The sequence below is a fragment of the Spea bombifrons genome, chromosome 7 (genome assembly GCF_027358695.1).
Source record: "Spea bombifrons isolate aSpeBom1 chromosome 7, aSpeBom1.2.pri, whole genome shotgun sequence".
NCBI classification, from domain to species: Eukaryota; Metazoa; Chordata; class Amphibia; order Anura; family Pelobatidae; genus Spea; species Spea bombifrons.
The window spans coordinates 25,983,289-26,005,719 of NC_071093.1; the positions used below are offsets into that span (position 1 = coordinate 25,983,289).

General features: G+C 46.1%; 1 protein-coding gene across 1 annotated transcript; it reads left to right on the plus strand.

Moving 5' to 3' along the window:
• The first annotated feature begins 383 nt into the window (after positions 1-383).
• Positions 384-3,269, plus strand: LOC128501283 (actin, cytoplasmic 1). Its single transcript, XM_053470698.1, has 5 exons — positions 384-544; positions 1,232-1,471; positions 1,868-2,306; positions 2,384-2,565; positions 2,689-3,269. The coding sequence occupies exons 1-5, from the start codon at positions 422-424 to the stop codon at positions 2,830-2,832; spliced, it is 1,128 nt and encodes a 375-aa protein (XP_053326673.1). The 5' UTR covers positions 384-421; the 3' UTR covers positions 2,833-3,269.
• Positions 3,270-22,431: the final 19,162 nt, after the last annotated feature.

Sequence of the window (22,431 nt, forward strand, 5' to 3'; positions counted from 1 at the left end):
ACGAAGAAAGCCAAATGGCACTAATGCTGGTATGTGAGCTTCTGGGGAAGGCTTATACTGAGTCATACAATGTGACAAAATATATATTTTTATTACATTGGGTGGATTGTGCAGCAACATCTGGGTTTGGCCAGTGGGGTGACTCATGATGTAGTTGCCCATTTCCTTCCCTTCCCCCATCATTGTACAGCCCCTTGTTGTAAATCTGGTTTGTTACCTTATTTGGTAAATCTGAGAAGAAAGGGACTTCCCTTTGTCTCCTCCATGCAGTGACGGTGCAAACCCATACGCCCTCTAGTGGCAGGAGTAGGGTGGTGAGCAGGAAGTATACTAGAATTTTTTTTTTTTTTTTTTTTTCATTGCATGCAAAGTACTTGACTGACTTGCATTCAACATTGCCTTTGCTTCTATACAGATCACAATGGAAGACGATATCGCTGCCCTCGTTGTTGACAATGGCTCTGGTATGTGCAAAGCTGGATTTGCCGGAGATGATGCTCCCCGTGCAGTGTTTCCATCAATTGTGGGTCGCCCCAGACACCAGGTATGTCACTTTCTCTGATGTATTAATGCTAATTTGCCCTTTTTAAAATCTGAACAACAATTTAATTTTTTTTGTTTTTTTTAATCTCCTTTTATACTGTTTGAAATGTTGCTGTGTAACCTCTGAAATGCAAGTGGCTATAGAAATGTGCATTTAAATCCTATTATAATTAAACTGCCCACTGCAGTTTGGATTTGACTTGTTTAACTGGAATACTGACATGCTATTTGTGTAGCATAAATGAGTATTAAGGCTGTGACCTTAAATTTGGTGCATGCTAAAGTCAAATGCATGCAATGACTGGAGGAATTGTCCTGTATTCATTGATGTCCACACTTTGTGTCTGGATGAAGGCATGTTAAGTTAACTCGGGATCTGCCTCCCCCACCCCCTTTGCAGATTTGGGGGGGGGGCAGAAATTTAATTGGTAAACTACTATCTAACAATTGTACAGGACTAGGTCATGCCTTTGACAATCAAATTTACACAAATGGTTCTTAAAAATGAGACTATATATACATCTGCCATAAAATCTAAGGAGCATAAAGGCTCAATGCAGGACCTTGCAGTTCTCCACATGAGGCATGGACAACATCAAGGCTCTAACGATTTATAGTTATGAGTAATGGGATCAAATAATTTGCCTTCTGATGTGTTTATTGAAACGGTCTGAAATTCCTTCTCCAGGGTGTCATGGTTGGAATGGGTCAGAAGGATAGCTATGTAGGAGATGAAGCTCAGAGCAAGAGAGGTATCCTGACGCTGAAATACCCCATTGAGCATGGTATTGTTACCAACTGGGATGATATGGAAAAGATCTGGCATCACACCTTCTACAATGAGCTGAGAGTTGCCCCAGAGGAGCATCCAGTGTTGCTGACTGAAGCACCTTTGAACCCAAAAGCTAACCGTGAGAAGATGACGCAGGTACAAATCTAATAGAGCAAAATGTATTTACTACTTGATCTACATATGTTTTCCTAGTTATATAAATCTTGCTGTCCCTTACAGGACTTCCATTTCATCTGAGTCGCCTTTTCATGGAATTTACAGGTTTCATTTTTTATAACTAAAATGTTTGGAGTTTGCTTAACAGAAACTAACATCTTTATGCAATTTCAAATAGTTGGCGTCTTAACTCTTGAGTGGTTTGTATTTTTAAAGAGTTCACCCTGCTTGCCTTTGCACATACTGGCTTTGCCTGAACGGTAGCCTAAAGTTATGGAGTTTAGAACAGTCACATTTGTGCAATGACACATGCATGGTTTGTAGTGCATTAAAGAGTTAATATATTCACTAATGAGATCTGTTTTTCCCCTGCAGATAATGTTTGAGACCTTCAACACCCCAGCCATGTATGTTGCCATCCAGGCTGTGCTGTCACTGTATGCCTCTGGACGTACCACTGGTATTGTGATGGACTCTGGTGATGGTGTAACCCACACTGTGCCCATCTATGAAGGGTATGCTCTGCCTCATGCCATCTTGCGTCTGGACTTGGCTGGACGTGACTTGACAGACTACCTCATGAAGATCCTGACTGAAAGAGGCTACAGCTTTACTACCACAGCTGAGAGAGAAATTGTGCGTGACATCAAGGAGAAGCTCTGCTATGTTGCTCTTGACTTTGAGCAAGAGATGGCTACTGCTGCTTCCTCTAGCTCCCTGGAAAAGAGCTATGAATTGCCTGATGGGCAGGTCATCACCATTGGTAACGAGAGGTTCAGGTGCCCAGAAGCCTTATTCCAGCCTTCATTCCTTGGTGAGTAGACATTCGTGCACTACCCTAAGATGTAGGGAGTAAAGCCAGGTCATCTAATCTCTAAAATCTTTCAATAGGTATGGAGTCGTGTGGTATCCATGAAACTACCTACAACTCTATCATGAAGTGTGATGTTGACATCCGTAAGGATTTGTATGCCAACACTGTTCTGTCTGGTGGAACCACCATGTACCCAGGCATTGCTGACAGAATGCAAAAGGAAATCACTGCACTGGCTCCCAGCACAATGAAGATAAAGGTAAGATTTACTTTAAAAGATGAATCTTTACATGGCACACTGCGATAGTTATTAGTCCCAAGCAGTACTGTGCATTGCAGTGTTGAAATGATGCAACTAACCTATAACTTTTCCTCCATACAGATCATTGCACCACCTGAGCGTAAATACTCAGTCTGGATTGGAGGATCCATCTTGGCCTCTCTCTCCACCTTCCAGCAAATGTGGATCAGCAAGCAAGAATATGACGAATCTGGGCCTTCCATAGTCCACCGTAAATGCTTCTAAATGGACTACCCCATTTTAAACACCTGCAGGAAGATCACATTGGCATGGCTTTCCCCTATTTTGTTGGCGCTTGGCTCAGGATTCAATAACTGGAATGCAGAGATGGCAAGCATAAACCACAATGCAACTGAGGACTGTACATTTCTTTTGTTTTCTTTTTAGTCATTCCAAATGTATAATGCATTAAGGAGCTTTGACTCCTGTTAATGCTGCCCAGCTGGTGAGAGCCCTTACAGAAATCATGGTGATCATATTGCTTGTATGTTCTGCAATGTATCGAGTCTTTTTGTATCTTCAGCCTTGAACATTTTGTAAACAGTTTGATCCAGCAATGGACTCAATTTAACATCTGGAAGGTTTACGTAATTGGTCTCAGTAAGATGTGAGGGTTCAACCTGTACACTTAACTGAAAATAAAGTTAACATTTTCACATCAAGTCATGTGTTGGCTATTGTGTCTACTTATTTGCTGCTACCTGGGGGATATGGTTGTCTTGCATACAAATTTATACTAAATAATAAACTGGGCTTGAGAGGGTATGTAATCCTATTTGTGTTGTAATTTGTCACTATTCCAGTGAAATGATTTAACAAATTGTCAGAATAATCCCACATTGCGGGAAGCTATGCTCTGTAGAGAAGACAGATTTCATTAGGCCAAATCCATGGTTTAAATCAAGGTATTGTGTTGGAGCACTTGGCTAATCGGTGTTCTGATACAAAACGACAATCAAGTGTTGGGCATTCTTACTCCCATTTTCAATATCTATTGCTGAATTAACATGCAGTAAGAATTGTATCACAACTTTCCCAAAAGTCACACTTAATCTCCAAGTCTCCAAAACATCACCAGGAAATGTGTTGAAAAGTTAACTTTTCGTGTGAATAAATTCACATGAATTAGGACACATTCACATGAATTGTTATAGCAGCGCATCTATTACAGCGTAGTCTGTTTTGACTAATTTAATTTTTGGGTAGCTGGATTCCTCTCATTGTTGCATATACTGAGGACAAAAGCATAAATCTCTTCTGTCCAAAAAAGTCCTCCAGATCCACTTTTTGTGATGCTTACATCACACATTAATGCCCTCCTATATTCCGTTATCTCGCTTTTCTTAGTCGATCTGCAATACTTAAATTAGTGTGGCATATGTAATATGCCCCAACTGCCTTTAGATATTAAGCTCATTTGAGCAGGGCTCACCTGTTCTGTAATGGTTATACTAGCCCACTGACAATTGTACAGCACTGAAATCTGGTGCTATATAAAACCAATAAATCTTAACATGCTGAGTACTACTCCTAAAAACATAATTAAATCTGCTGCCAATGGCGTTTATGCAAGCAAACGTGTTCAGATAGCGTACAAATGATTGGCTGCTATGTCTCCCATTGGCTGGCATGAGAGTTTTACTGACCATGTGTAAGAAGTGTACTGAAGTGTGCTACCTGCTTACCATAGAGGAAGGGATTTAATGAGGCAGAAGTCTTGTTTTCTAACTTAAGTAGAGAATGCCTGCACTGATTTTCATCCAGTAAAATGTACTGTGCTTTATGTAAGTTGGACTTGCATGAAAGTAGTGTGCTTTAATTGCGGAGACAGACTATGCTTCAGTCATTTGTAAGAAAACAGCCATTGATGAACATTAAAGCTATATTTTGCTTTGGTATAGTTTGCAAATATGCACATCCCTAAGAGTAATTATACCCTACATAACAGGCCCTGTAGATGTAAGGCTCTTACCAATTCTGCCAGTGATCTCTAATAGCTTAGTCTTAGTTTGGTAGCACTCCAGTAGATTCAGACACCTCCATATAGTGCCAGGGCCGCCTCTTCATAGTCCAATCATATATATACAGCCAAACTTATAAGTTAGCCCATGCAAGCTCATGCCTAAACTATTAGAGATCACTCTTTCACAAAATTGGTAAGATCCTGACAGCACACACAGGAGGTTTTATGCGCACGCAGTGTGCAGCTGGAACATAGTCAGCCTGCAGTCCACCAGGCATTTGTCTGGTGTGGCAGATGGCCGGTCCAGGGCTCCCTCTACATCTAAGAGTGTTTTGCGAAACCTATATCCCATGAGTGCTGGAGCTCACAGATCTATAATGGTGTCTCAACAAACCATCTGGCCCTCATCTAAAACAGGATGAGGAGGCTTTGTTATGTTGCCATTTTTAAAGTGACAGTGAAAAAAATCTCATAAGAAAATTATTGAGCAAACCATATTTGTATTAAAAGCAAGGTTTGAAAATTATTTTCTTAAACTTTTCAGCACAAGGACTGTTTTACACCAGAGCAATGTTTTTTTTTTGTGTCATTTAACTATAATGTCCCTCCTAGTTATTGTATTCTGATAAATTTATGCAGTTTGTATCAAATACAGAGAGGGCTCTTTTTCCTTTGCTTTAGTCTCTGTGTTGTGACCCATCTCAGCTCTAGTGAATCAGAAACAATATGGGGGCCCCTGACTCCTTATACTACACTACTTTTCAAATTTTCACCCCAAATTTCACAAACCCACTGCATATTATGGAAACATTTCCCCATTATTTGAACCTCTCTTGTCTTCATTCTTCCTGCCATGGACTGCATATTCCAAATGCCCTTTCATTCTATATCCTGTTACTATCAACTGCAGTTCTCCTTTGTCCCACCTCTATTACATTTTGTGCCTGATTTTGCCCATACTGTTACCCTACATTAAATTTGGAGAATTATCCCGACATTTAACTTTTATGGCTATGATACAAGGACAATTCCCACTCCAGGTTTAACTCCATGGCTCTTCCGGTTGGCATTCCAGTCTATCCTAAGTGCTTATCTTCCTTGCACACCACTCTCCTTGCTTCTCCACTCTGTGAAAATCTCCACTAGCTCCCTATTACTTTAAGAATTACATTACATAACACTGCTCCTCCATACATTTCTGCCCTCATAAAACAAATACTCTCCTACTCAATCTTTACGTTCTTCCCATGGGCTAATGCACTCGTCCACACATACTTCACTCGTGCTGCCCCGTATTACTGGAACATACTTCCACCAAACCTTCAGCTTTCACCCTCCCTCCCAACATTCAAGAAACATCTCAAACCGCACTTCTTCAGAGAAGCATACCGTCTTAGCTGCTAGACCTTCCCTGTCACTGATACAACCCCTGCATTACCCCACTAGTAGCATTAATTCTGAGTAGGGCATTCATGAAAACAGAAACAAGGTCGAACAGATAAAGATTAGGCAGGAGCATAATTAAAGTACATCATACAAAAATAACATATATGGCAGTATGTATTAAGTTTTACACGTACATTAAACACCTTGCTAAATACAAAGCTGGCGCACAGTGTGTCACTTGTGTGGATTTACTCACTGCCATGAGAAAAAACATTTAGGTCAGTAAAGCTTTATTTATGCATTAACTAGAGACTACAATAGTCTGTGGAAACAGTTATATATTTTTGGCAATTGTGGATGACAAGACCATGAAATGGATTCACATGGTCAGGTCAGGACTGGTGCTATCATGTAGACAGCTGCTTAGGGCCCTCTGCTTGGAGGGGCCTCTTTGAGGATGAATGGGAGAGACCTAAAAAGGGTCACACATATTCCTCAAAAGGTTGTATCAGTTAAAATACTTCTTCATTAAAATGTTTTTAAAATATTGGCATTTGTTTATGTACAGTTTTATGAATATTAAAGGTCTCTCAATAAATCTCTTTGCTGATGGCACAAAAATCAAAAGACGCAGGCCTGCGGACGTTCAACCCTTTCTACTGGAGCTGGACCTGCCGCCGCTTGAAGTCCCCGACTGGACCGCCCGGGATGTGGATTCTCGCCAGCGCCGCTCTGGATCGGCGCAACGCGGGCCCCACCGGGCCAGACCTCCTCGACGGGCTGTGAGAGACGGGGACCGCGACCAGCCGCCGAGGGAGTGATTGATGACGGCCACGCTCCGGTGGTGACCCCGTGGAGACTCCCTTGTATCCTTACTTGGCTGCCTACGCCGGCCTGGCGGCGGGACCTGTTGCTACGCGCGGACTCTCGCTTGTTTCTAGCCGCTGCGTACCCGTGGTTCGTGTGAGACTTTATTTTCTGTTTTTTCTATTTTATTGTGTCACTTTGTTTTTGTTTCCTCTCTGTGTTTTTGGGGCTGGGCAAGAGTACCTGCACCCTGGGTATGTTTGTGCTTGTGGGGTCACTTTTCTACTCTGCGGCCGCCCCGACGCATGTCGCTCGGACCATGCGGATGTTCCGCGTGTTGCTCGCGCGCGCTGGCCCTTATGGCTCGCATTGGACTCGGGGTACGCTGGGCTCGACCCGCCTCTTTTCGCGCCGCTCCGTCTGCGGCGATCTGCTGCATACTAAACGCACGTCGCTATACACACGTACCCCCCCCCCAGTGTGGTTGGCTTTGCCGCCTTGTGTTGCGGGTCTTCTCCCCCGTCCCCACTGGCGTTTCTATCACACACTGGGGAGCAGTCTCGTACAGCATGTCGGGCTCAATGCACATATGCACTCGCTGCTTCGGATAGCTCACAGTATTGCCCGCTGGCAGCCCTTCGCTCTTACAGCCCTATAGCCGTTGTGGCCGTTGACAGGCGCCTCCCGCGGCCTGTTATTCTTTACGCACTACACAAAACATTTTTTTTTGTCTCTCACTGGTTTTATGCGATGTATGGTCCCTCTGTTCTGGGTGGTTCTCCGGGTTCCGCATTTGTTTTGCACAATACGATGTATTGCATTGCCCAATATCTGTTGTCTTCGTATTCTGGTGTGGTCTGTTTTGTCTGTTTCGGGCGGGTGGCAGGGCGTTTTTTGGTTTTGTGGCACCTGGTTCATCCACGGAGCCTTTGCCGCTCTCTTGATTTCTTCGCCCACTTCGTTCTCTGCCCCACGGGGCTTGGTGTCATTACCCGTTCCCTGGGGACCCCGTTCGCCTCCCTTGGGGGGTAGGAGTCTACCCGGTACTTGACACATTACCCCACATACCACATATACCACATATATCCCATACCTCCCCCCTTCCAGTTCCAGTTCTCCCCCTCGCCATCCTTTCCGCCCCCCACTTTCTCTGCCCCCCGCGGTACTGAGACACCGCTTCGCATACCGACTCTCATGGCTTTCCGTCCAGCTCCGCTGACCATTTATTCTGTTAACGCACAGGGTCTCAATATACCAGAAAAACGGTCCAGGGCTCTGAGAGAATTTAAGGCACATGATGCCTACGTGGTGATGCTTCAGGAGACCCACTTTAAAGGGGGGCAAGCCCCTAGCCTAAAGAGGTCCCACTACCTTCTGGGATATTTTAGTAACAATCCGGAGTCCAAGACTAAGGGGACAGCTATACTATTTTCTAGCAGGGTCCCATTCGTTGTTAAGGATACTCTCCTTGATCCCTCGGGCCATTTCACCTTTGTTAAAGGCTATATAGCGGAGGCTCTCTACACCTTTGCTAGCGTGTATCTTCCTAATAGAGCTCAACACGTGGCCCTCCGCTCTATTGTGGCCTCGCTCTCCACTTTTGGAGAGGGCCTTGTGATTCTGGGTGGGGATTTAAATGTCCCCCTTCGCCCGGAGGTCGATACTTCCTCTGGTTCTAGTTGTGTCCCCGCTAACCAGCTGCGCTCGGTTCGCAAAATTCTGACTGAGCAGCGCCTGATTGACTGCTGGCGTTCTCTGTACCCGACTGCCCGGGACTTCACTTTCTATTCTTCCCCTCATGCTTGCTATTCCCGACTGGACTACATCTTTCTCTCTCAGACTTACCTAGACTTGCTGCAGACGGCCACGATCCTGCCGATGACCTGGACAGACCACTCTCCGGTTTCCTTTGCGCTAGACGCTCCGTTGTGTAGGGCCAGGGAGTGGACATGGCGACTTAACGACTCTTTTCTACTGGACGAGGCTCTTGTTTCACAGACGGAGACGGAACTGCAGCGTTATTTTCAGGACAATGCTACGCAGGGGCTGTCCCCTCTGGTGGTGTGGGAGGCCCATAAGTGCGTGCTGCGAGGTTTCTTCATTCAACAAGGTACGCGGAGAAAGAGGGCGCACGTGCAGGAGATTGATAGGCTTACTGCTCGAATTCAGCAGTTGGAATCCTTGCATAAGGACACCCTGGATGAGGCGACCTACGCAGAACTGACCTCCCTAAGGGGTCAACTGTCTAAAGTTTCACCGGGCTTCCCTGTATAGTCAGAGATTTTTCAGTGAGCACGATAATAAATGTGGTAAGCTGTTGGCCAAAATGATTAACCCACTTAAGCGCAACACGCACATCCATCGAGTCCGGGCGCCTGCGGGGATTTGTCCCCTTACCCCTCTAAGATAGTGGCTGCGTTTCATGCCTGCTATTCCTCCCTTTATGGCTCGTCACAGGTTTCGGATGGTGGTGCCCGTCACGATAAACGGGTCCGCATCAACAGTTATCTTGCGGAACACAGTGTGCGCAAACTTACCCGCGAACAGGCGGAAACCATGGAGGATCCGTTCTCGGTTGCGGAGCTCTCCGCGGCTCTGAAAGCTACTCAGCGGGGTAAGCGTCCGGGCCCGGACGGTTTGCCCTTGGGGTACTATCGCACGTTCTCGACGCACCTTTTCCCACACCTGCTTGCTGCGCTCAATGCCATCCGAGAGGGACTTCAGTTCCCCTCCCAGTCCTTGGCGGCCACGATCACAGTCATTCCGAAGGAGGGCAAGGATCCTGGTCTGTGTCAGAGCTGCGCTCGGTTCGCAAAATTTTGACTGAGCAGCGCCTGATTGACTGCTGGCGTTCTCTGTACCCGACTGCCCGGGACTTCACTTTCTATTCTTCCCCTCATGCTTGCTATTCCCGACTGGACTACATCTTTCTCTCTCAGACTTACCTAGACTTGCTGCAGACGGCCACGATCCTGCCGATGACCTGGACAGACCACTCTCCGGTTTCCATTGCGCTAGACGCTCCGTTGTGTAGGGCCAGGGAGTGGACATGGCGACTTAACGACTCTTTTCTACTGGACGAGGCTCTTGTTTCACAGACGGAGACGGAACTGCAGCGTTATTTTCAGGACAATGCTACGCAGGGGCTGTCCCCTCTGGTGGTGTGGGAGGCCCATAAGTACGTGCTGCGAGGTTTCTTCATTCAACAAGGTACGCGGAGAAAGAGGGCGCACGTGCAGGAGATTGATAGGCTTACTGCTCGAATTCAGCAGTTGGAATCCTTGCATAAGGACACCCTGGATGAGGCGACCTACGCAGAACTGACCTCCCTAAGGGGTCAACTGTCTAAAGTTTCACCGGGCTTCCCTGTATAGTCAGAGATTTTTCAGTGAGCACGATAATAAATGTGGTAAGCTGTTGGCCAAAATGATTAACCCACTTAAGCGCAACACGCACATCCATCGAGTCCGGGCGCCTGCGGGGATTTGTCCCCTTACCCCTCTAAGATAGTGGCTGCGTTTCATGCCTGCTATTCCTCCCTTTATGGCTCGTCACAGGTTTCGGATGGTGGTGCCCGTCACGATAAACGGGTCCGCATCAACAGTTATCTTGCGGAACACAGTGTGCGCAAACTTACCCGCGAACAGGCGGAAACCATGGAGGATCCGTTCTCGGTTGCGGAGCTCTCCGCGGCTCTGAAAGCTACTCAGCGGGGTAAGCGTCCGGGCCCGGACGGTTTGCCCTTGGGGTACTTTCGCACGTTCTCGACGCACCTTTTCCCACACCTGCTTGCTGCGCTCAATGCCATCCGAGAGGGACTTCAGTTCCCCTCCCAGTCCTTGGCGGCCACGATCACAGTCATTCCGAAGGAGGGCAAGGATCCTGGTCTGTGTCAGAGCTACCGACCCATCTCGCTCCTCAATGCCGACTTGAAGCTTTTTGCTAAAATGTTGGCGTTGCGTTTGGCCCGTTTCGTCTCGCTGTTGATCCACCCTGACCAAGCTGGTTTTATCCCTCAGCGTGAGGCGCGCGGCAACACTATTAGACTTCTCTCTATAATCCGCGCCAGGTTTTATTATTATCGACCGACGCGGAGAAGGCCTTTGATAGGGTGGACTGGGTATTTTTGGAGGCTACCCTGGAACATCTGGGTCTGGGTCCCTCTATGTTGGCCTGGATTGGGGCCCTCTATTCCTCGCCTACGGGTTAACGGGGGTCTTCCCCCCCCATAGCGATAAAGAACGGGACCAGGCAGGGGTGCCCCCTGTCCCCGATGCTCTTTGCGCTGTCTCTGGAGCCTTTTCTGGAGGCTGTCCGCTCGGACCCGAACATCTTGGGGTTGCAGGATGGTGGTAGACATCATAAGGTAGCGGCATACGCTGACGATCTACTGTTTATTGTTGACCGCCCCGGTGTTACGCTCCCAAATATTCTTGAGGCTTTTCGTCTCTAGGCCCACTGTCTAACCTTAAGATAAACTATTCGAAGTCCGAAATTTTAAATATCACCCTGCCCCCTCGGATGGTGACCTCGCTTATGCCTTGCTTCCCCTTCCGGTGGTGCCCAGAGAAGCTGAAGTATTTGGGGATCTGGCTAACCGCCGACCCCGCACGGCTTTACCATGTTAATTTTACGCCTTTGCTCGCCGTCCTGTCCGAGGACCTGCGGAGGTGGACGCCGCTATACCTCTCCTGGATAGGCCGAGTGAATGTTATCAAGATGAACCTTTTACCTCGGGTGTTGTATCGAAACGCTTCCGATTCGGATACCGAGTTTTTCCAGCCTCTCCGGTCCCTGGTGTCTAAGTTTGTCTGGGGCAATAAGAGCCCTCGGCAGCGGTTCTCCCAGCTCACGAGGCCCATGGCTGCGGGCGGGCTCGCCTTGCCTGATTTTCATGAGTACTACCGTGCTGCCCACCTACTTCGCATCTTGGAGTGGAATACCCTGGGTCCCCTCGCTAAGCCATGGGTCGATCTGGAGCTCGGTGAGTTGCGGGGCTGTGTGTACCATGCCTTGTGGGGCCCAAGTGGCAGCCACGGCGGCAGGCTGTGGAGCGCTTCACATACCACCAAATTAGGCACTACCTTTCTACCTTGCCGCATGGGGACCGTCTCCACCGGCCCTTAACGGGCTTTGAAACCTTGTGCACGGGGGCTCACCCACCGGAGAGGGCCATCTCCCTGCTCTATTCCTTACTCTTGACTGCAACTTCCATGACTCGACCGCCCTTCTGCGAGACCTGGGAGACCACTTGTGACACTCGACTCTCTGACAAGGACTGGGACAAGATATTCGTTTTCACCCACAAGAGCTCTAGAGCGACTAAGACACAGGAGACTAACTATAAACTGTGGACAAACTGGTACAGAACGCCGCAGCGTCTCCATCGTATGTTCCCGGGTACGTCTGATAGGTGTTGGCGGTGCGGTGGGGACCTGGGCACGATGTTGCACATATGGTGGTCCTGTCCCTTGCTGCAACCTTACTGGAAGGAGGTTCACCGGGTGATTTCGGAGCTATCAGACCCCCCCTTTCCGACCACTGCCCATGCTCCTGCACCACACTTCTCACTCGATCTCTCATAACAAACGGTCGGTGGTCCGACATCTCCTTGACGCTGCTAAAAGCCTTATACCCCTACATTGGAAACAACCTCGCCCTCCCTCTCACCGGGACTGGGTGGCAAGGGTGGAGGAAATCAGGAGGGTTGAGGATCTCTCCGCCTCGACTCCGAAACTTAGGGAGGCCTATACGGCCACGTGGTTCTACTTGTTTCGCCCTGTATTGCCCAGCTGCTCGACTGGCCGATGCTCTTGCCTTCTCTGTTGTCGGGTCTGCCGTGGTCTGCCTGGATTTCTCGATCTGTGTCCTCCATTTTTCTTACGATGGTTATTTTGTGCCGCTCCTTGCTATCTCGTGTTGGCCAACACCTGTACTTGTGTTCTGTACCTGGATTTGTGTTCTTGCGTACCATTGTCTCATGCCGTGGATACCTGATTCCCCCATATTCCTACCCTCCCCCTTTTTCCTTTCTGTATCCCTGTCCCCCTTCCTCCCATATGTTTTGAAAATTTAAATAAAAACTGATTTTGAAAAAAAAAAAAAATCAAAAGACGTCATTGAACTAGATATCTTGTTAAAAAAGCAAAAAACCTATTTGGTACATTAAATATTTTAATTTCACAGCAAAATGTAGTAAGGATAGCGAAAGTGGAGTGTGCCCTTCAATCCTTCCTTTAGATAACACTCACTCTGCTGTCTCCAGATTTTACTCTCATTATGTCAACATACTACTATCGAACAGCGTTTTCATTGTGTAGTGCCCAGAAACATATTTAAGGCAATATTTTCTCCAAATCATGGTATGGCACATCTAGTCCCCAGAATTCCCCTGCACGTGGCTCTTGGGCTTCTTCCAAAATGAGGCCCATAACAGGAAATTCTTTAGTGTAATACTACACTTTCATTCAGCTACTCTTTTTTTTGTTGTTCAACCAAAAACCGAGCACTTTTATGTAGATTGAACTGCATACTCCCTCACATTATGTGTGCCTCAAAACATTTCAGTACTCAAATTGGGTATTTTTAGTCACTGGCCTTGACTAAAGCGCCAAGAGTTACTTTTCAAAATTATAAACACACAAAGTTACTCCAGCTCCTTTCTCATTGTGAGTGAAGACAAAGTGATGTGAGGGAGAATGCTACTTAGGGACACAAATATCTCTGTTCCACTTTTCTTGTAAGGTTTGTTGCCCCCTCCTCCCTGCAAATCCTGAGTTTGTCAGAATTCCCTCCATATGCATTTGCTCCTTTCCTTGCCCCCCCTGCTATTTGGCCAGCAGGAGATGTGTTACACTGGCTCAGTGAGAGTTATGGGGTCTAACAAGACCCCTTTGTGTGCATTTGTATAAAGTGCTCTTATTGATTTCAGGCAACCAATCAGTGACGCCAAACACTGGACCACAAAAGGTAAGTTACTTTAATATGCATTCTTTGTTTAGTTGGCTGCCTGGGACACTGTAGAATCCTATTAATCTGCATCAATATTAAACACATTCTTCTTTTAAACACCTTACTAAACTGTGCTATCAGTAGATTACCAAATTACACGTAAGGTCTTGGTAAAGACCCTGTCCGTTGCCATGCCCATGTTGTAATGGCATCATCTGTACAACATAATCATAGAGTCAGACATAGACTGTGACACAGCACAGGCTGATTAATATCCATTGTGGGCACCAATCACACAGTAAAATTGAATTTACAGGATTATAAAATCCCAAACAAAGAGTATAGTAGGTAGTTTGATACATCAAGTAAACACCTGGGGAATTAGGGAAGTGATGTTTACTGATCATAGTCATTTCACATGTTGGGAGGTGTGAAAGTCTGAATGGGTGGAGTGCTTGTATGTATTTATTTAACATAAATTGGACCCATGGGAGGAGTCATAATTTAGAAAACAAATTAGGAGCTATATGTAAGCTACAAAGTAAATCTACAGTTAATATTAGACTGGCTTATATTAGTTTTGACACAGTAATATAGTAACATAGTAACATAGTTCATAAAGTTGAAAAAAGACCAAAGTCCATCAAGTTCAACCTATATACCTATTGTGTGCCTACTGTGTTGATCCAGAGGAAGGCAAAAAACCCTTATGAAGCAGATGCCAATTGCCCCATACCAGGGGGAAAATTCCTTCCCGACTCCAAATATGGCAATCAGAATAAATCTTTGGATCAACGTTCTGTCCCTATTAATCTAATATCCATAACTTGTAATATTATTGCTTTCAAGAAACACGTCCAGGCTCCTTTTGAACTCTTTTATTGAGTTTACCATAACCATTTCCTCTGGCAGAGAGGTCACCGCTCTTACTGTAAAGAACCCCCATCTGTGCTGGCTGTAGAAACCTTCTTTCTTCCAGCTGTAGAGGATGTCCCCTTGTTATAGATACAGTCCTGGGTATAAATAGGTCCTGGGAGTGATCTCTGTACTGCCCCCTTATATATTTATACATAGTTATTAAGTCCCCCCTAATCCGTCTTTTTTCCAAACTAGATAACCCTAATTCTGATAATCTTTCTGGGTACTGTAGTCCTCCCATTCCCCTTAATACTCTGGTTGCCCGTCTTTGAACCCTCTCCAGCTCCACTATATCTTTCTTGTACACTGGTGCCAAGTACTGTACACAATATTCCATGTGTGGTCTGACTAGTGACTTGTACAGTGGTAGAATTATTTCCTTGTCGTGGGCATCTATGCCCCTTTTGATGCACCCCATGATTTTATTTGCCTTAGCAGCAGCTGCCTGACACTGGTCGCTACAGGTAAATTTACTGTTAACTAAAACTCCTAAGTCCTTTTCCATGTCAGTCGTCAGATTTAAGGTATTTGTATACAATCGCCATTTGTTCCAACAATTTACTCTTGTTTAATGTTGCTTTACTAATGATACCTTCTTGATGGAAGATGGAAACCATTGGCTTCCCTATGAAATTTAATATAAAATATTTTTTTGAAACTTGATGTTGAAGTAAAGGATGGACTCTTTGATTTATACAAAAAGCATACTGATAAAAAATTATTATTGTGTAATTATTATTTATCAATCTAGCCTCCTCAGACATTTACCTTCAGGCGCATTTGTTAGAATTCTATGTTATATGTAAGAATTATATGCATCACTTCTGGGGATATTTTGAGGCGCGAGAACATGAGCTATCATCTGGATTTCAGGAAAAAAAAAGGATATGATAAGACTATCTTGGAACAATGTAGGGCCAAGCTGAGACATTTAAATAGGAAAAGTTTCCATTTTGGGGGGAGGGGCAAGTCCATTGTGGCTTATAAACGATCCAAGAACATTTGTAACAGGCTTATTAGCATTAAGACAAATAGGTCTGACTATGAGATGACCTGTGGCTTATAAGACGACCCCGATTATAAGACGAGGGGTATTTTTCAGAGCATTTGCTCTGAAAAAAAACCTTGTCTTGTAATCGAGCAAATACGGTAATTAATTTGTGGAAAGGCAAAGATGACACAAGCAGGGTGTTTAAGCCTTGGGGACCAAGATGGCACAGGCAGGATGTTTATGGGACAAAGATGGCACAGGTAGCGTGTTTATGGGACAAAGATGTCGTACGCTGGGCTGTTTGGGGACAAAGTTGACTCATGCTGGGCTGTTTGGGGACAAAGATGGCATGGGCTATGTGTGTAATTTGGTTGCTGGTCAGGTTCTATGTTGGCAATGTGGATGCAGGGCTGGTGCAAGGATTTTTGCCACCCTAGGCAAAACATAATTTTGCCGCCACCTGGCTTCAACCCCACAAGCCCCTCCCTTTTGCCACACTTATAGTGGCTGATTTGCTTCCATTGCTCCCCATAGTGACCCGCGCAGCTGCCTGCCTCCCATCAAGTAACCGCGAGCAGGGGCCGCGCTTCTAATGAATGACCGCGGGCGGCGGTTTGTGGCTGCAGGCTACGCGGCTGCTGGTGACCCCTCCAAGTAGGCGCCCTAGGCAGGCCTTTGGGGTGTTTGGGGTGTGATCTATGCCTGTAAGTTAGGGGGTTTTATCTTTACCTTTAATGCCGAATTTTTGTGTGAATTCCAATTGAGCTGGGTTTTTGGGTTAATCTGTTTGATCTATATCTGCTAGGCAATGTTTCCATACATTGCTCAAAAGCGAGGCACTCAGCGACACCAAACACTCACACCGGGACACGCTGTGACCACTCCGGAGAGCGGTCACAACTGCCACTGCGAGTGATTTTGCCACTCGCAAGATGGCGGCGCATCCTTTCAAAAAATAACAAAGTTGGAAAAGTTCCTAGAGGGTCTCCAGACCCTCTTGAGAACTCTGGCTCCCCTTGCAGGTTGAATACAGGTACTGCATTCAACCATGCAAGTCAATGGAGACCAGCTTTCTAATCACAAAGTGATTAATAAAATATTTTAAAAATAATTAAAAACATATGGAAAAAAAAATAGCTAAAAAAATAAGAATCTGGTAACATTCAAAAATAATTATGCAGTTATGTCACCATCAGAGGAACCGTCCAGTTCCAGCAAAATGTAAAAAAAAGTCCAAAAAGAATAAAATAAATAAAATAAAAATAAAGTTTATTATTATGAGCAAGTGCTAAAATTAGCGTTGAAATAGATACCTGAAATAGCACAAAGGGGAGAATGACCAGATTTGGAAACAAAATGGTTTTGAAATAGCAAAACGCTACTTGTACTTATTGCCCAATAACTTGCAGAAAAAAGCAAAAAAACATGAAAACATTTCTAAACTCAGGACAAATAGTAGAATCTATTTATCAGTTTTTTTTAATTAGCTTTTTTGGATGAATAAAATATTTTTAAAAGAAAAGTGAGAAAAAGTGTTTTTTTTTCAATATTTTATTATATTATAACTTGTATGGGTACATCAAATGGGTGAGGAGAAAATTACATCTAAACACAAGCACCGCAAAAGTCTTAAAACAGCCTTGGTCCCAAAGGGTACAAACAATAAAAACAGCCTGGTCCTTAAGGGGTTAAAGAATGAAAAATAACTGCCAGTTTAGCTGTTATTTTGAAATCATATTTCAATCACGTCCTTTACTTCAAAGAGATAAGCACATATTATGTAGTACATAATATGTAGTTAAAAATGCATGTCTAACGCATATATATATATATATATATATATATATATATATATATATATATATATATATATACACATATATACACTGTATTTGCTCGATTGTAAGATGAGGTTTTTTTTCAGAGCAAATACCCCTCGTCTTCTAATCGAGGTTGTCTTCTAATCAGACCTCAAATAGAGGTCTGACTATGAGACTAAGATCCAGATCCCCCACAGAATTGCAGGGGACCTGGATCCTCCTGTCTGGTAACCTCAGCTGCTGCCGGCACTTACATCGGGTGTCTATCACCGAGCGCCGGTGAAAGTGCTGGCAGCAGCGGCGGTTGTCTCGCATACCTTCCCCTGCGGGGAATTCTCTTCTCTGTCAGCCGTCGAATGTCCACTCGAAGAACGCAGACAACGCCCGCTACTGCTTGTACTTCCGCCATAGTGTCACATGACCTTACGGTCCTCATAGAAGTTTCGGTGGAACTAACCTCGGCCTCCACCCGCTGCCCCCCAGACACCAGGGAGTCAGAAGCACTGGTAAGTCGGGGGGGGGGGGGATGGCATATAAGGGGGTATAAGGCATTTCTGGAGGCAGAGTGGCATATAGAAGGGTATAAGGCACATCAGGAAGGCAGAGTGGCATATAGGAGGGTATAAGGCATATCAGAGAGGCATAGTGGCATATAGGGGGGTATAAGGCATATCAGGGAGGCAGAGTGGCATATAGGGAGGTATAAGGCATATCAGGGAGGCAGAGTGGCAAGCCTGGGGGCAGATGTGCATAACTGGGGGGGCAGGTTGGAAAATAAAAGGAAATAAAAACAAAAAAAATGTTTTCTCAATCATAGCTTTTTTTAAATATGAAAAGAATAGTTTACATCAGGCATGTCCAAAGTCCGGCCCGCGGGCCAATTGCGGCCCGCGTTCCGGACTGATACGGCCCCCAAGTGAGCCACGGGACTTGGCGTCATCAGCCGGCGCAGGGAGAAGGAAAGCGCGAGATTTGGGCTTTCCTTCTCCCTGCGCCGGCACACACCCCTCAGTAGCGTACCGAGCGGGGGGCGGTCCGCACCGGGTGCCGCTCATCAGAGGGGTGGCAACTTGCCGGCACCCCTCCAGAGACGGACAGTAATGTCCGCCGCTGGAGGAGCAGGCTCGCAAGGGAGCGGTATCGGAGGTCTTTAACAGACCACCGGCTCCCTTGAGTGATTTTAAGCCGGTTCAAGGATCTCCCTTGAACCCGGCTTAAAATCACTCAAGGGAGCCGGAGGTCTGTTAAAGACCTCCGATACCGCTCCCTTGCGATCCGCGCGGCAACAGCTGTTGTGCGCCGGGGTTTGTTGTTAGATCCCGGCGCACAACACTGAAGCCGCGCCCACCGCTGTCCGTGCCCTCTGACCCCCGTGCCATCAGAAGAAGACAGAAGAACTGAAGAAGAAGAGGAGCGAAGAGCAGGAAAAGGAGCTGTAACGAGAAAAGAGGAAAGGTAAGAAAGCATACAGTGAGAGTGGATTGGTATGTGTGTGGATTGGTGTATGTGTGTGGATTGGTGTATGTGTGTGGATTGGTGTATGTGTGTGGATTAGTATATGTGTGTGGATTAGTATATGTGTGTGGATTAGTATATGTGTGGATTGGTGTATGTGTGTGGATTGGTATGTGTGTGGATTGGTGTGTGTGTGGATTGGTGTGTGTGTGGATTGGTATGTGTGTGTGGATTGGTATGTGTGTGTGGATTGGTATGTGTGTGGATTGGTGTATGTGTGGATTGGTGTGTGTGTGGATTGGTATGTGTGTGTGGATTGGTGTGTGTGGATTGGTAAGTGTGTGAGAGTGATGGGTGTTATGCTGTACCATTTCCAATGTATTTTTCATTATATAATTATGCTCTAAAGTACATCATAACTCCCATCACTCTATACTGTTCCATACAGTGGCAGAGCTGGGAGACAGAGGCCTTGCACCCCCACCGCAGGACTCCTGAAAGGTAAGTGAACTTCAAAGAGGGAGAGGGTAGATAGTTAGGAGGGGTAGATAGGGCAGAAGGGAGCGAGAAGGGGTAGATAGGGCAGAAGGGAGCGAGAAGGGGTAGATAGGCCAATCATACTCCTATCATGCCAAGTCTGCGAGTGCCTCCTGGAATCTGGGTATGCCTGGGCATGATAGGAATGTGATTGCTGTTAACAATTATATATATATATATATATATATATATATATATATTGTTATTTAATTGTTTTGTCCTATTTTGGTGTGTTACTTACTTTAAATAAGTGTTAGATTTTTTTTATGGTGTGTGTGGGGGGGGTCATATTCAGTTTCGGCCAGGTAGTTTTGAAGTGTGTGTGTGGGGGGGTGCCACATACAGGATCCGCCCCGGGTGCCAAATACTCTAGGTACGCCCCTGCCCTCCCCTACACAATTTCTTTATCAGATGCCCTTGTGGCTGTGTGTGCCGGCGCAGGGAGAAGGAAAGCCCAAATCTTGCGATCTCGGACGTCGCTAGATTTGGGCTTTCCTTCTCCCTGCGCCGGCACGCACAGCCACAAGGGCATCTAATGAAGAAATTTGTAGGCAGTGGCGGAACTACCGGGGTCGCGACTGCGACCGGGCCCTGGAGTTCTGCCAGTCAGTGGGGCCCAAGGGGTGCCGAGCGGTTGCTGAAAACGACCGCTCGGCACCTCTTGGGCCCCCCTGACTGACAGAAATCCAGGACTCCTCTGCTCACCGCTGCCGCCGCCGCCTGCCTCTGCGCTGCCCAGAGTGCAGTGTTGGAAGTGTGAGGTGTTTGTCTCGGGTGCCGGCGCTTCACGCTGAGCGCTGGCATATGACGGCACTCAGCAGTGAAGCGCCGGCACCCGAGACAAACGCCTCACGCTCCCAACACAGGAGTTGACGGTAAGTGACCTACAAAGGGGAGTAGGGAGGGAGTGGGTAGATCGTGAGAAGGGGGGGTAGGGAGGGAGGGAGAGGGTAGATCGTGAGAAGGGGGGTAGGGAGGGAGAGGGTAGATCGTTAGAAGGGGGGTAGGGAGGGAGAGGGTAGATCGTGAGAAGGGTAGGGAGGGAGAGGGGAAATTGTGAGAAGGGGGGTAGGGAGGAAGAGGGGAGATTGTGAGAAGGAGGGGTAGGGAGGAAGAGGGGAGATTGTGAGAAGGGGGGTAGGGAGGGAGAGGGGAGATTGTGAGAAGGGGGGTAGGGAGGGAGAGGGGAGATTGAGAGAAGGGGGTAGGGAGGGAGAGGGGAGATTGTGAGAAGGGGGGTAGGGAGGGAGAGGGGAGATTGTGAGAAGGGGGGGTAGGGAGGGAGAGGGGAGATTGTGAGAAGGGGGGTATGGAGGGGAGATAGTGAGAAAGGGATAGATGTGGTATGCCGTTTTCAATAAACTTTGCATAAAATAGTTAATTTGCATTTAATTTTAATGGTTCAGAAAATGTCAGGCAAAATGGTCGGCCCTCGCACATGTTCACTTCATCAAATCTGGCACTCTTCGAAAAAAGTTTGGACATGCCTGGTTTACATGAATTAATATTTACTAGTAAAACTAGTGTCGTCTTATATTCAGGCTATACTATATGTATATGGATATACTATATGTATATAGTGTATATGTAGCGTTTTATAATCCCCCACCCTACTTTGGTCCCTGTCCCCCCATGTGGCCCCCTAAACATGAAAGCTGGAGACGCCAGTATATAATGGTTTAAGTCATGCTTTATATTTTCTCATGATTGCGTCCAATTTACACATACACTTCCGAAGAAGTGTCCCACCACAGAAAAAACGTAGACACCAGTAACCTATTAAAATGCTTTCCAGTTATATAGGGTAAGTAAGGGATGATCAGAGAAATGCAAGAGCAAAACCATTTAAACGAAACGCAGGTGATAACATAATTGACTCCGCCCATCAGGAGGATATAAATGCTGGCACCTGTGGCTACTTGTATGTCAGTTTCGGAGTGTTTATACTAGGGAAGGTAACGTGTGAAGTGGATGCTTGGGATATTGGGTGGCGTTATAGGGGGATTTATCTTACTGGGAAGTGCTTTTTAAGCCGCGCGTTATATATTGGGTGAGCGCCCCAGGGATTTCATTACTGCCGATGCTGGGGGACTTCTTGCGTGGTGTCTAGACACTCTGTCTTGAGACTCTAGTGCGTATCTGTCTCGGTTTTTTTTATCGCTCTTGCCTGAAGCCGTAGACGGCGTGCCGGGGTTGAGCGGGCTGCTCATGAAACCTCCCTCACCCCCCTGCAGTGAGGGGTGTTTGTGCACCCATTTAACTGCTTGAGCGTTCGCAGCATGGTCAAAGGCTTCATACGGAGAAACCCTTAGGTGCAGGTGAAAATGCCCCGCGGTGTCTGGTGTCCTTTATTTTGCCAGAAACTCAAGATGGCTGCCTCCTGGAACATCACTTTAAGAGGCCTTGGGTTTATTGTGCTGCATCTCTGAAGATGTGTTTGGCTTTCTTTAAGCAGTTTTATTTTCTCCTCGAGGAGTATCTGTAATAACCCCTATTGCATTGGGGTTACATGTATAACACGAATAGAACACAAAGCGAAGGCTTATTTCACTCTAGGTTTTCATCTTTTAAACATGTGGGTTGTGTGAAGAGGGGTTGCTAAAATGGGAAGTTACATAAAAAAAATGTCTCCTTGAGCATAAAATATTGTGCAGTAGACCGTAACTTCATGTACTTTGTTCCAGTAAACTTCCTTCTTCTGAATGAAACATTCTTGCTTTCGTTCCCTGATCAGGTGCTATGCTGAACATATATACTGTATATACTTTATGGCGCTATTAATGTAGTCCATTCATTGATGGACTTGTATTGGTGTTTTGCTGGGTGAGTAAGACAAAGCAACTCTTATTTACTACAACGAGTGTGATAATCAGTGGGTTAGGCAAAGAACAGCTAGAACATGTATGTACAAATGGCTAATATGCAGCTTCCTGAAAATGGGTTTTGTGAAACACCCTGTATGTTATAAGCAATCTATTGCATTGACTTAAACTCTG

What these genes read in the sequence shown, in the direction of transcription:
- LOC128501283 (XM_053470698.1), top strand. Translation starts at nt 422, where the DNA reads ATGGAAGACGATATCGCTGCCCTCGTTGTTGACAATGGCTCTGGTATG. An exon ending in TGGGTCGCCCCAGACACCAG is followed by an intron (nt 545 to 1,231) that starts GTATGTCACTTT and finishes TTCCTTCTCCAG; the next exon opens with GGTGTCATGGTTGGAATGGG. An exon ending in ACCGTGAGAAGATGACGCAG is followed by an intron (nt 1,472 to 1,867) that starts GTACAAATCTAA and finishes TTTCCCCTGCAG; the next exon opens with ATAATGTTTGAGACCTTCAA.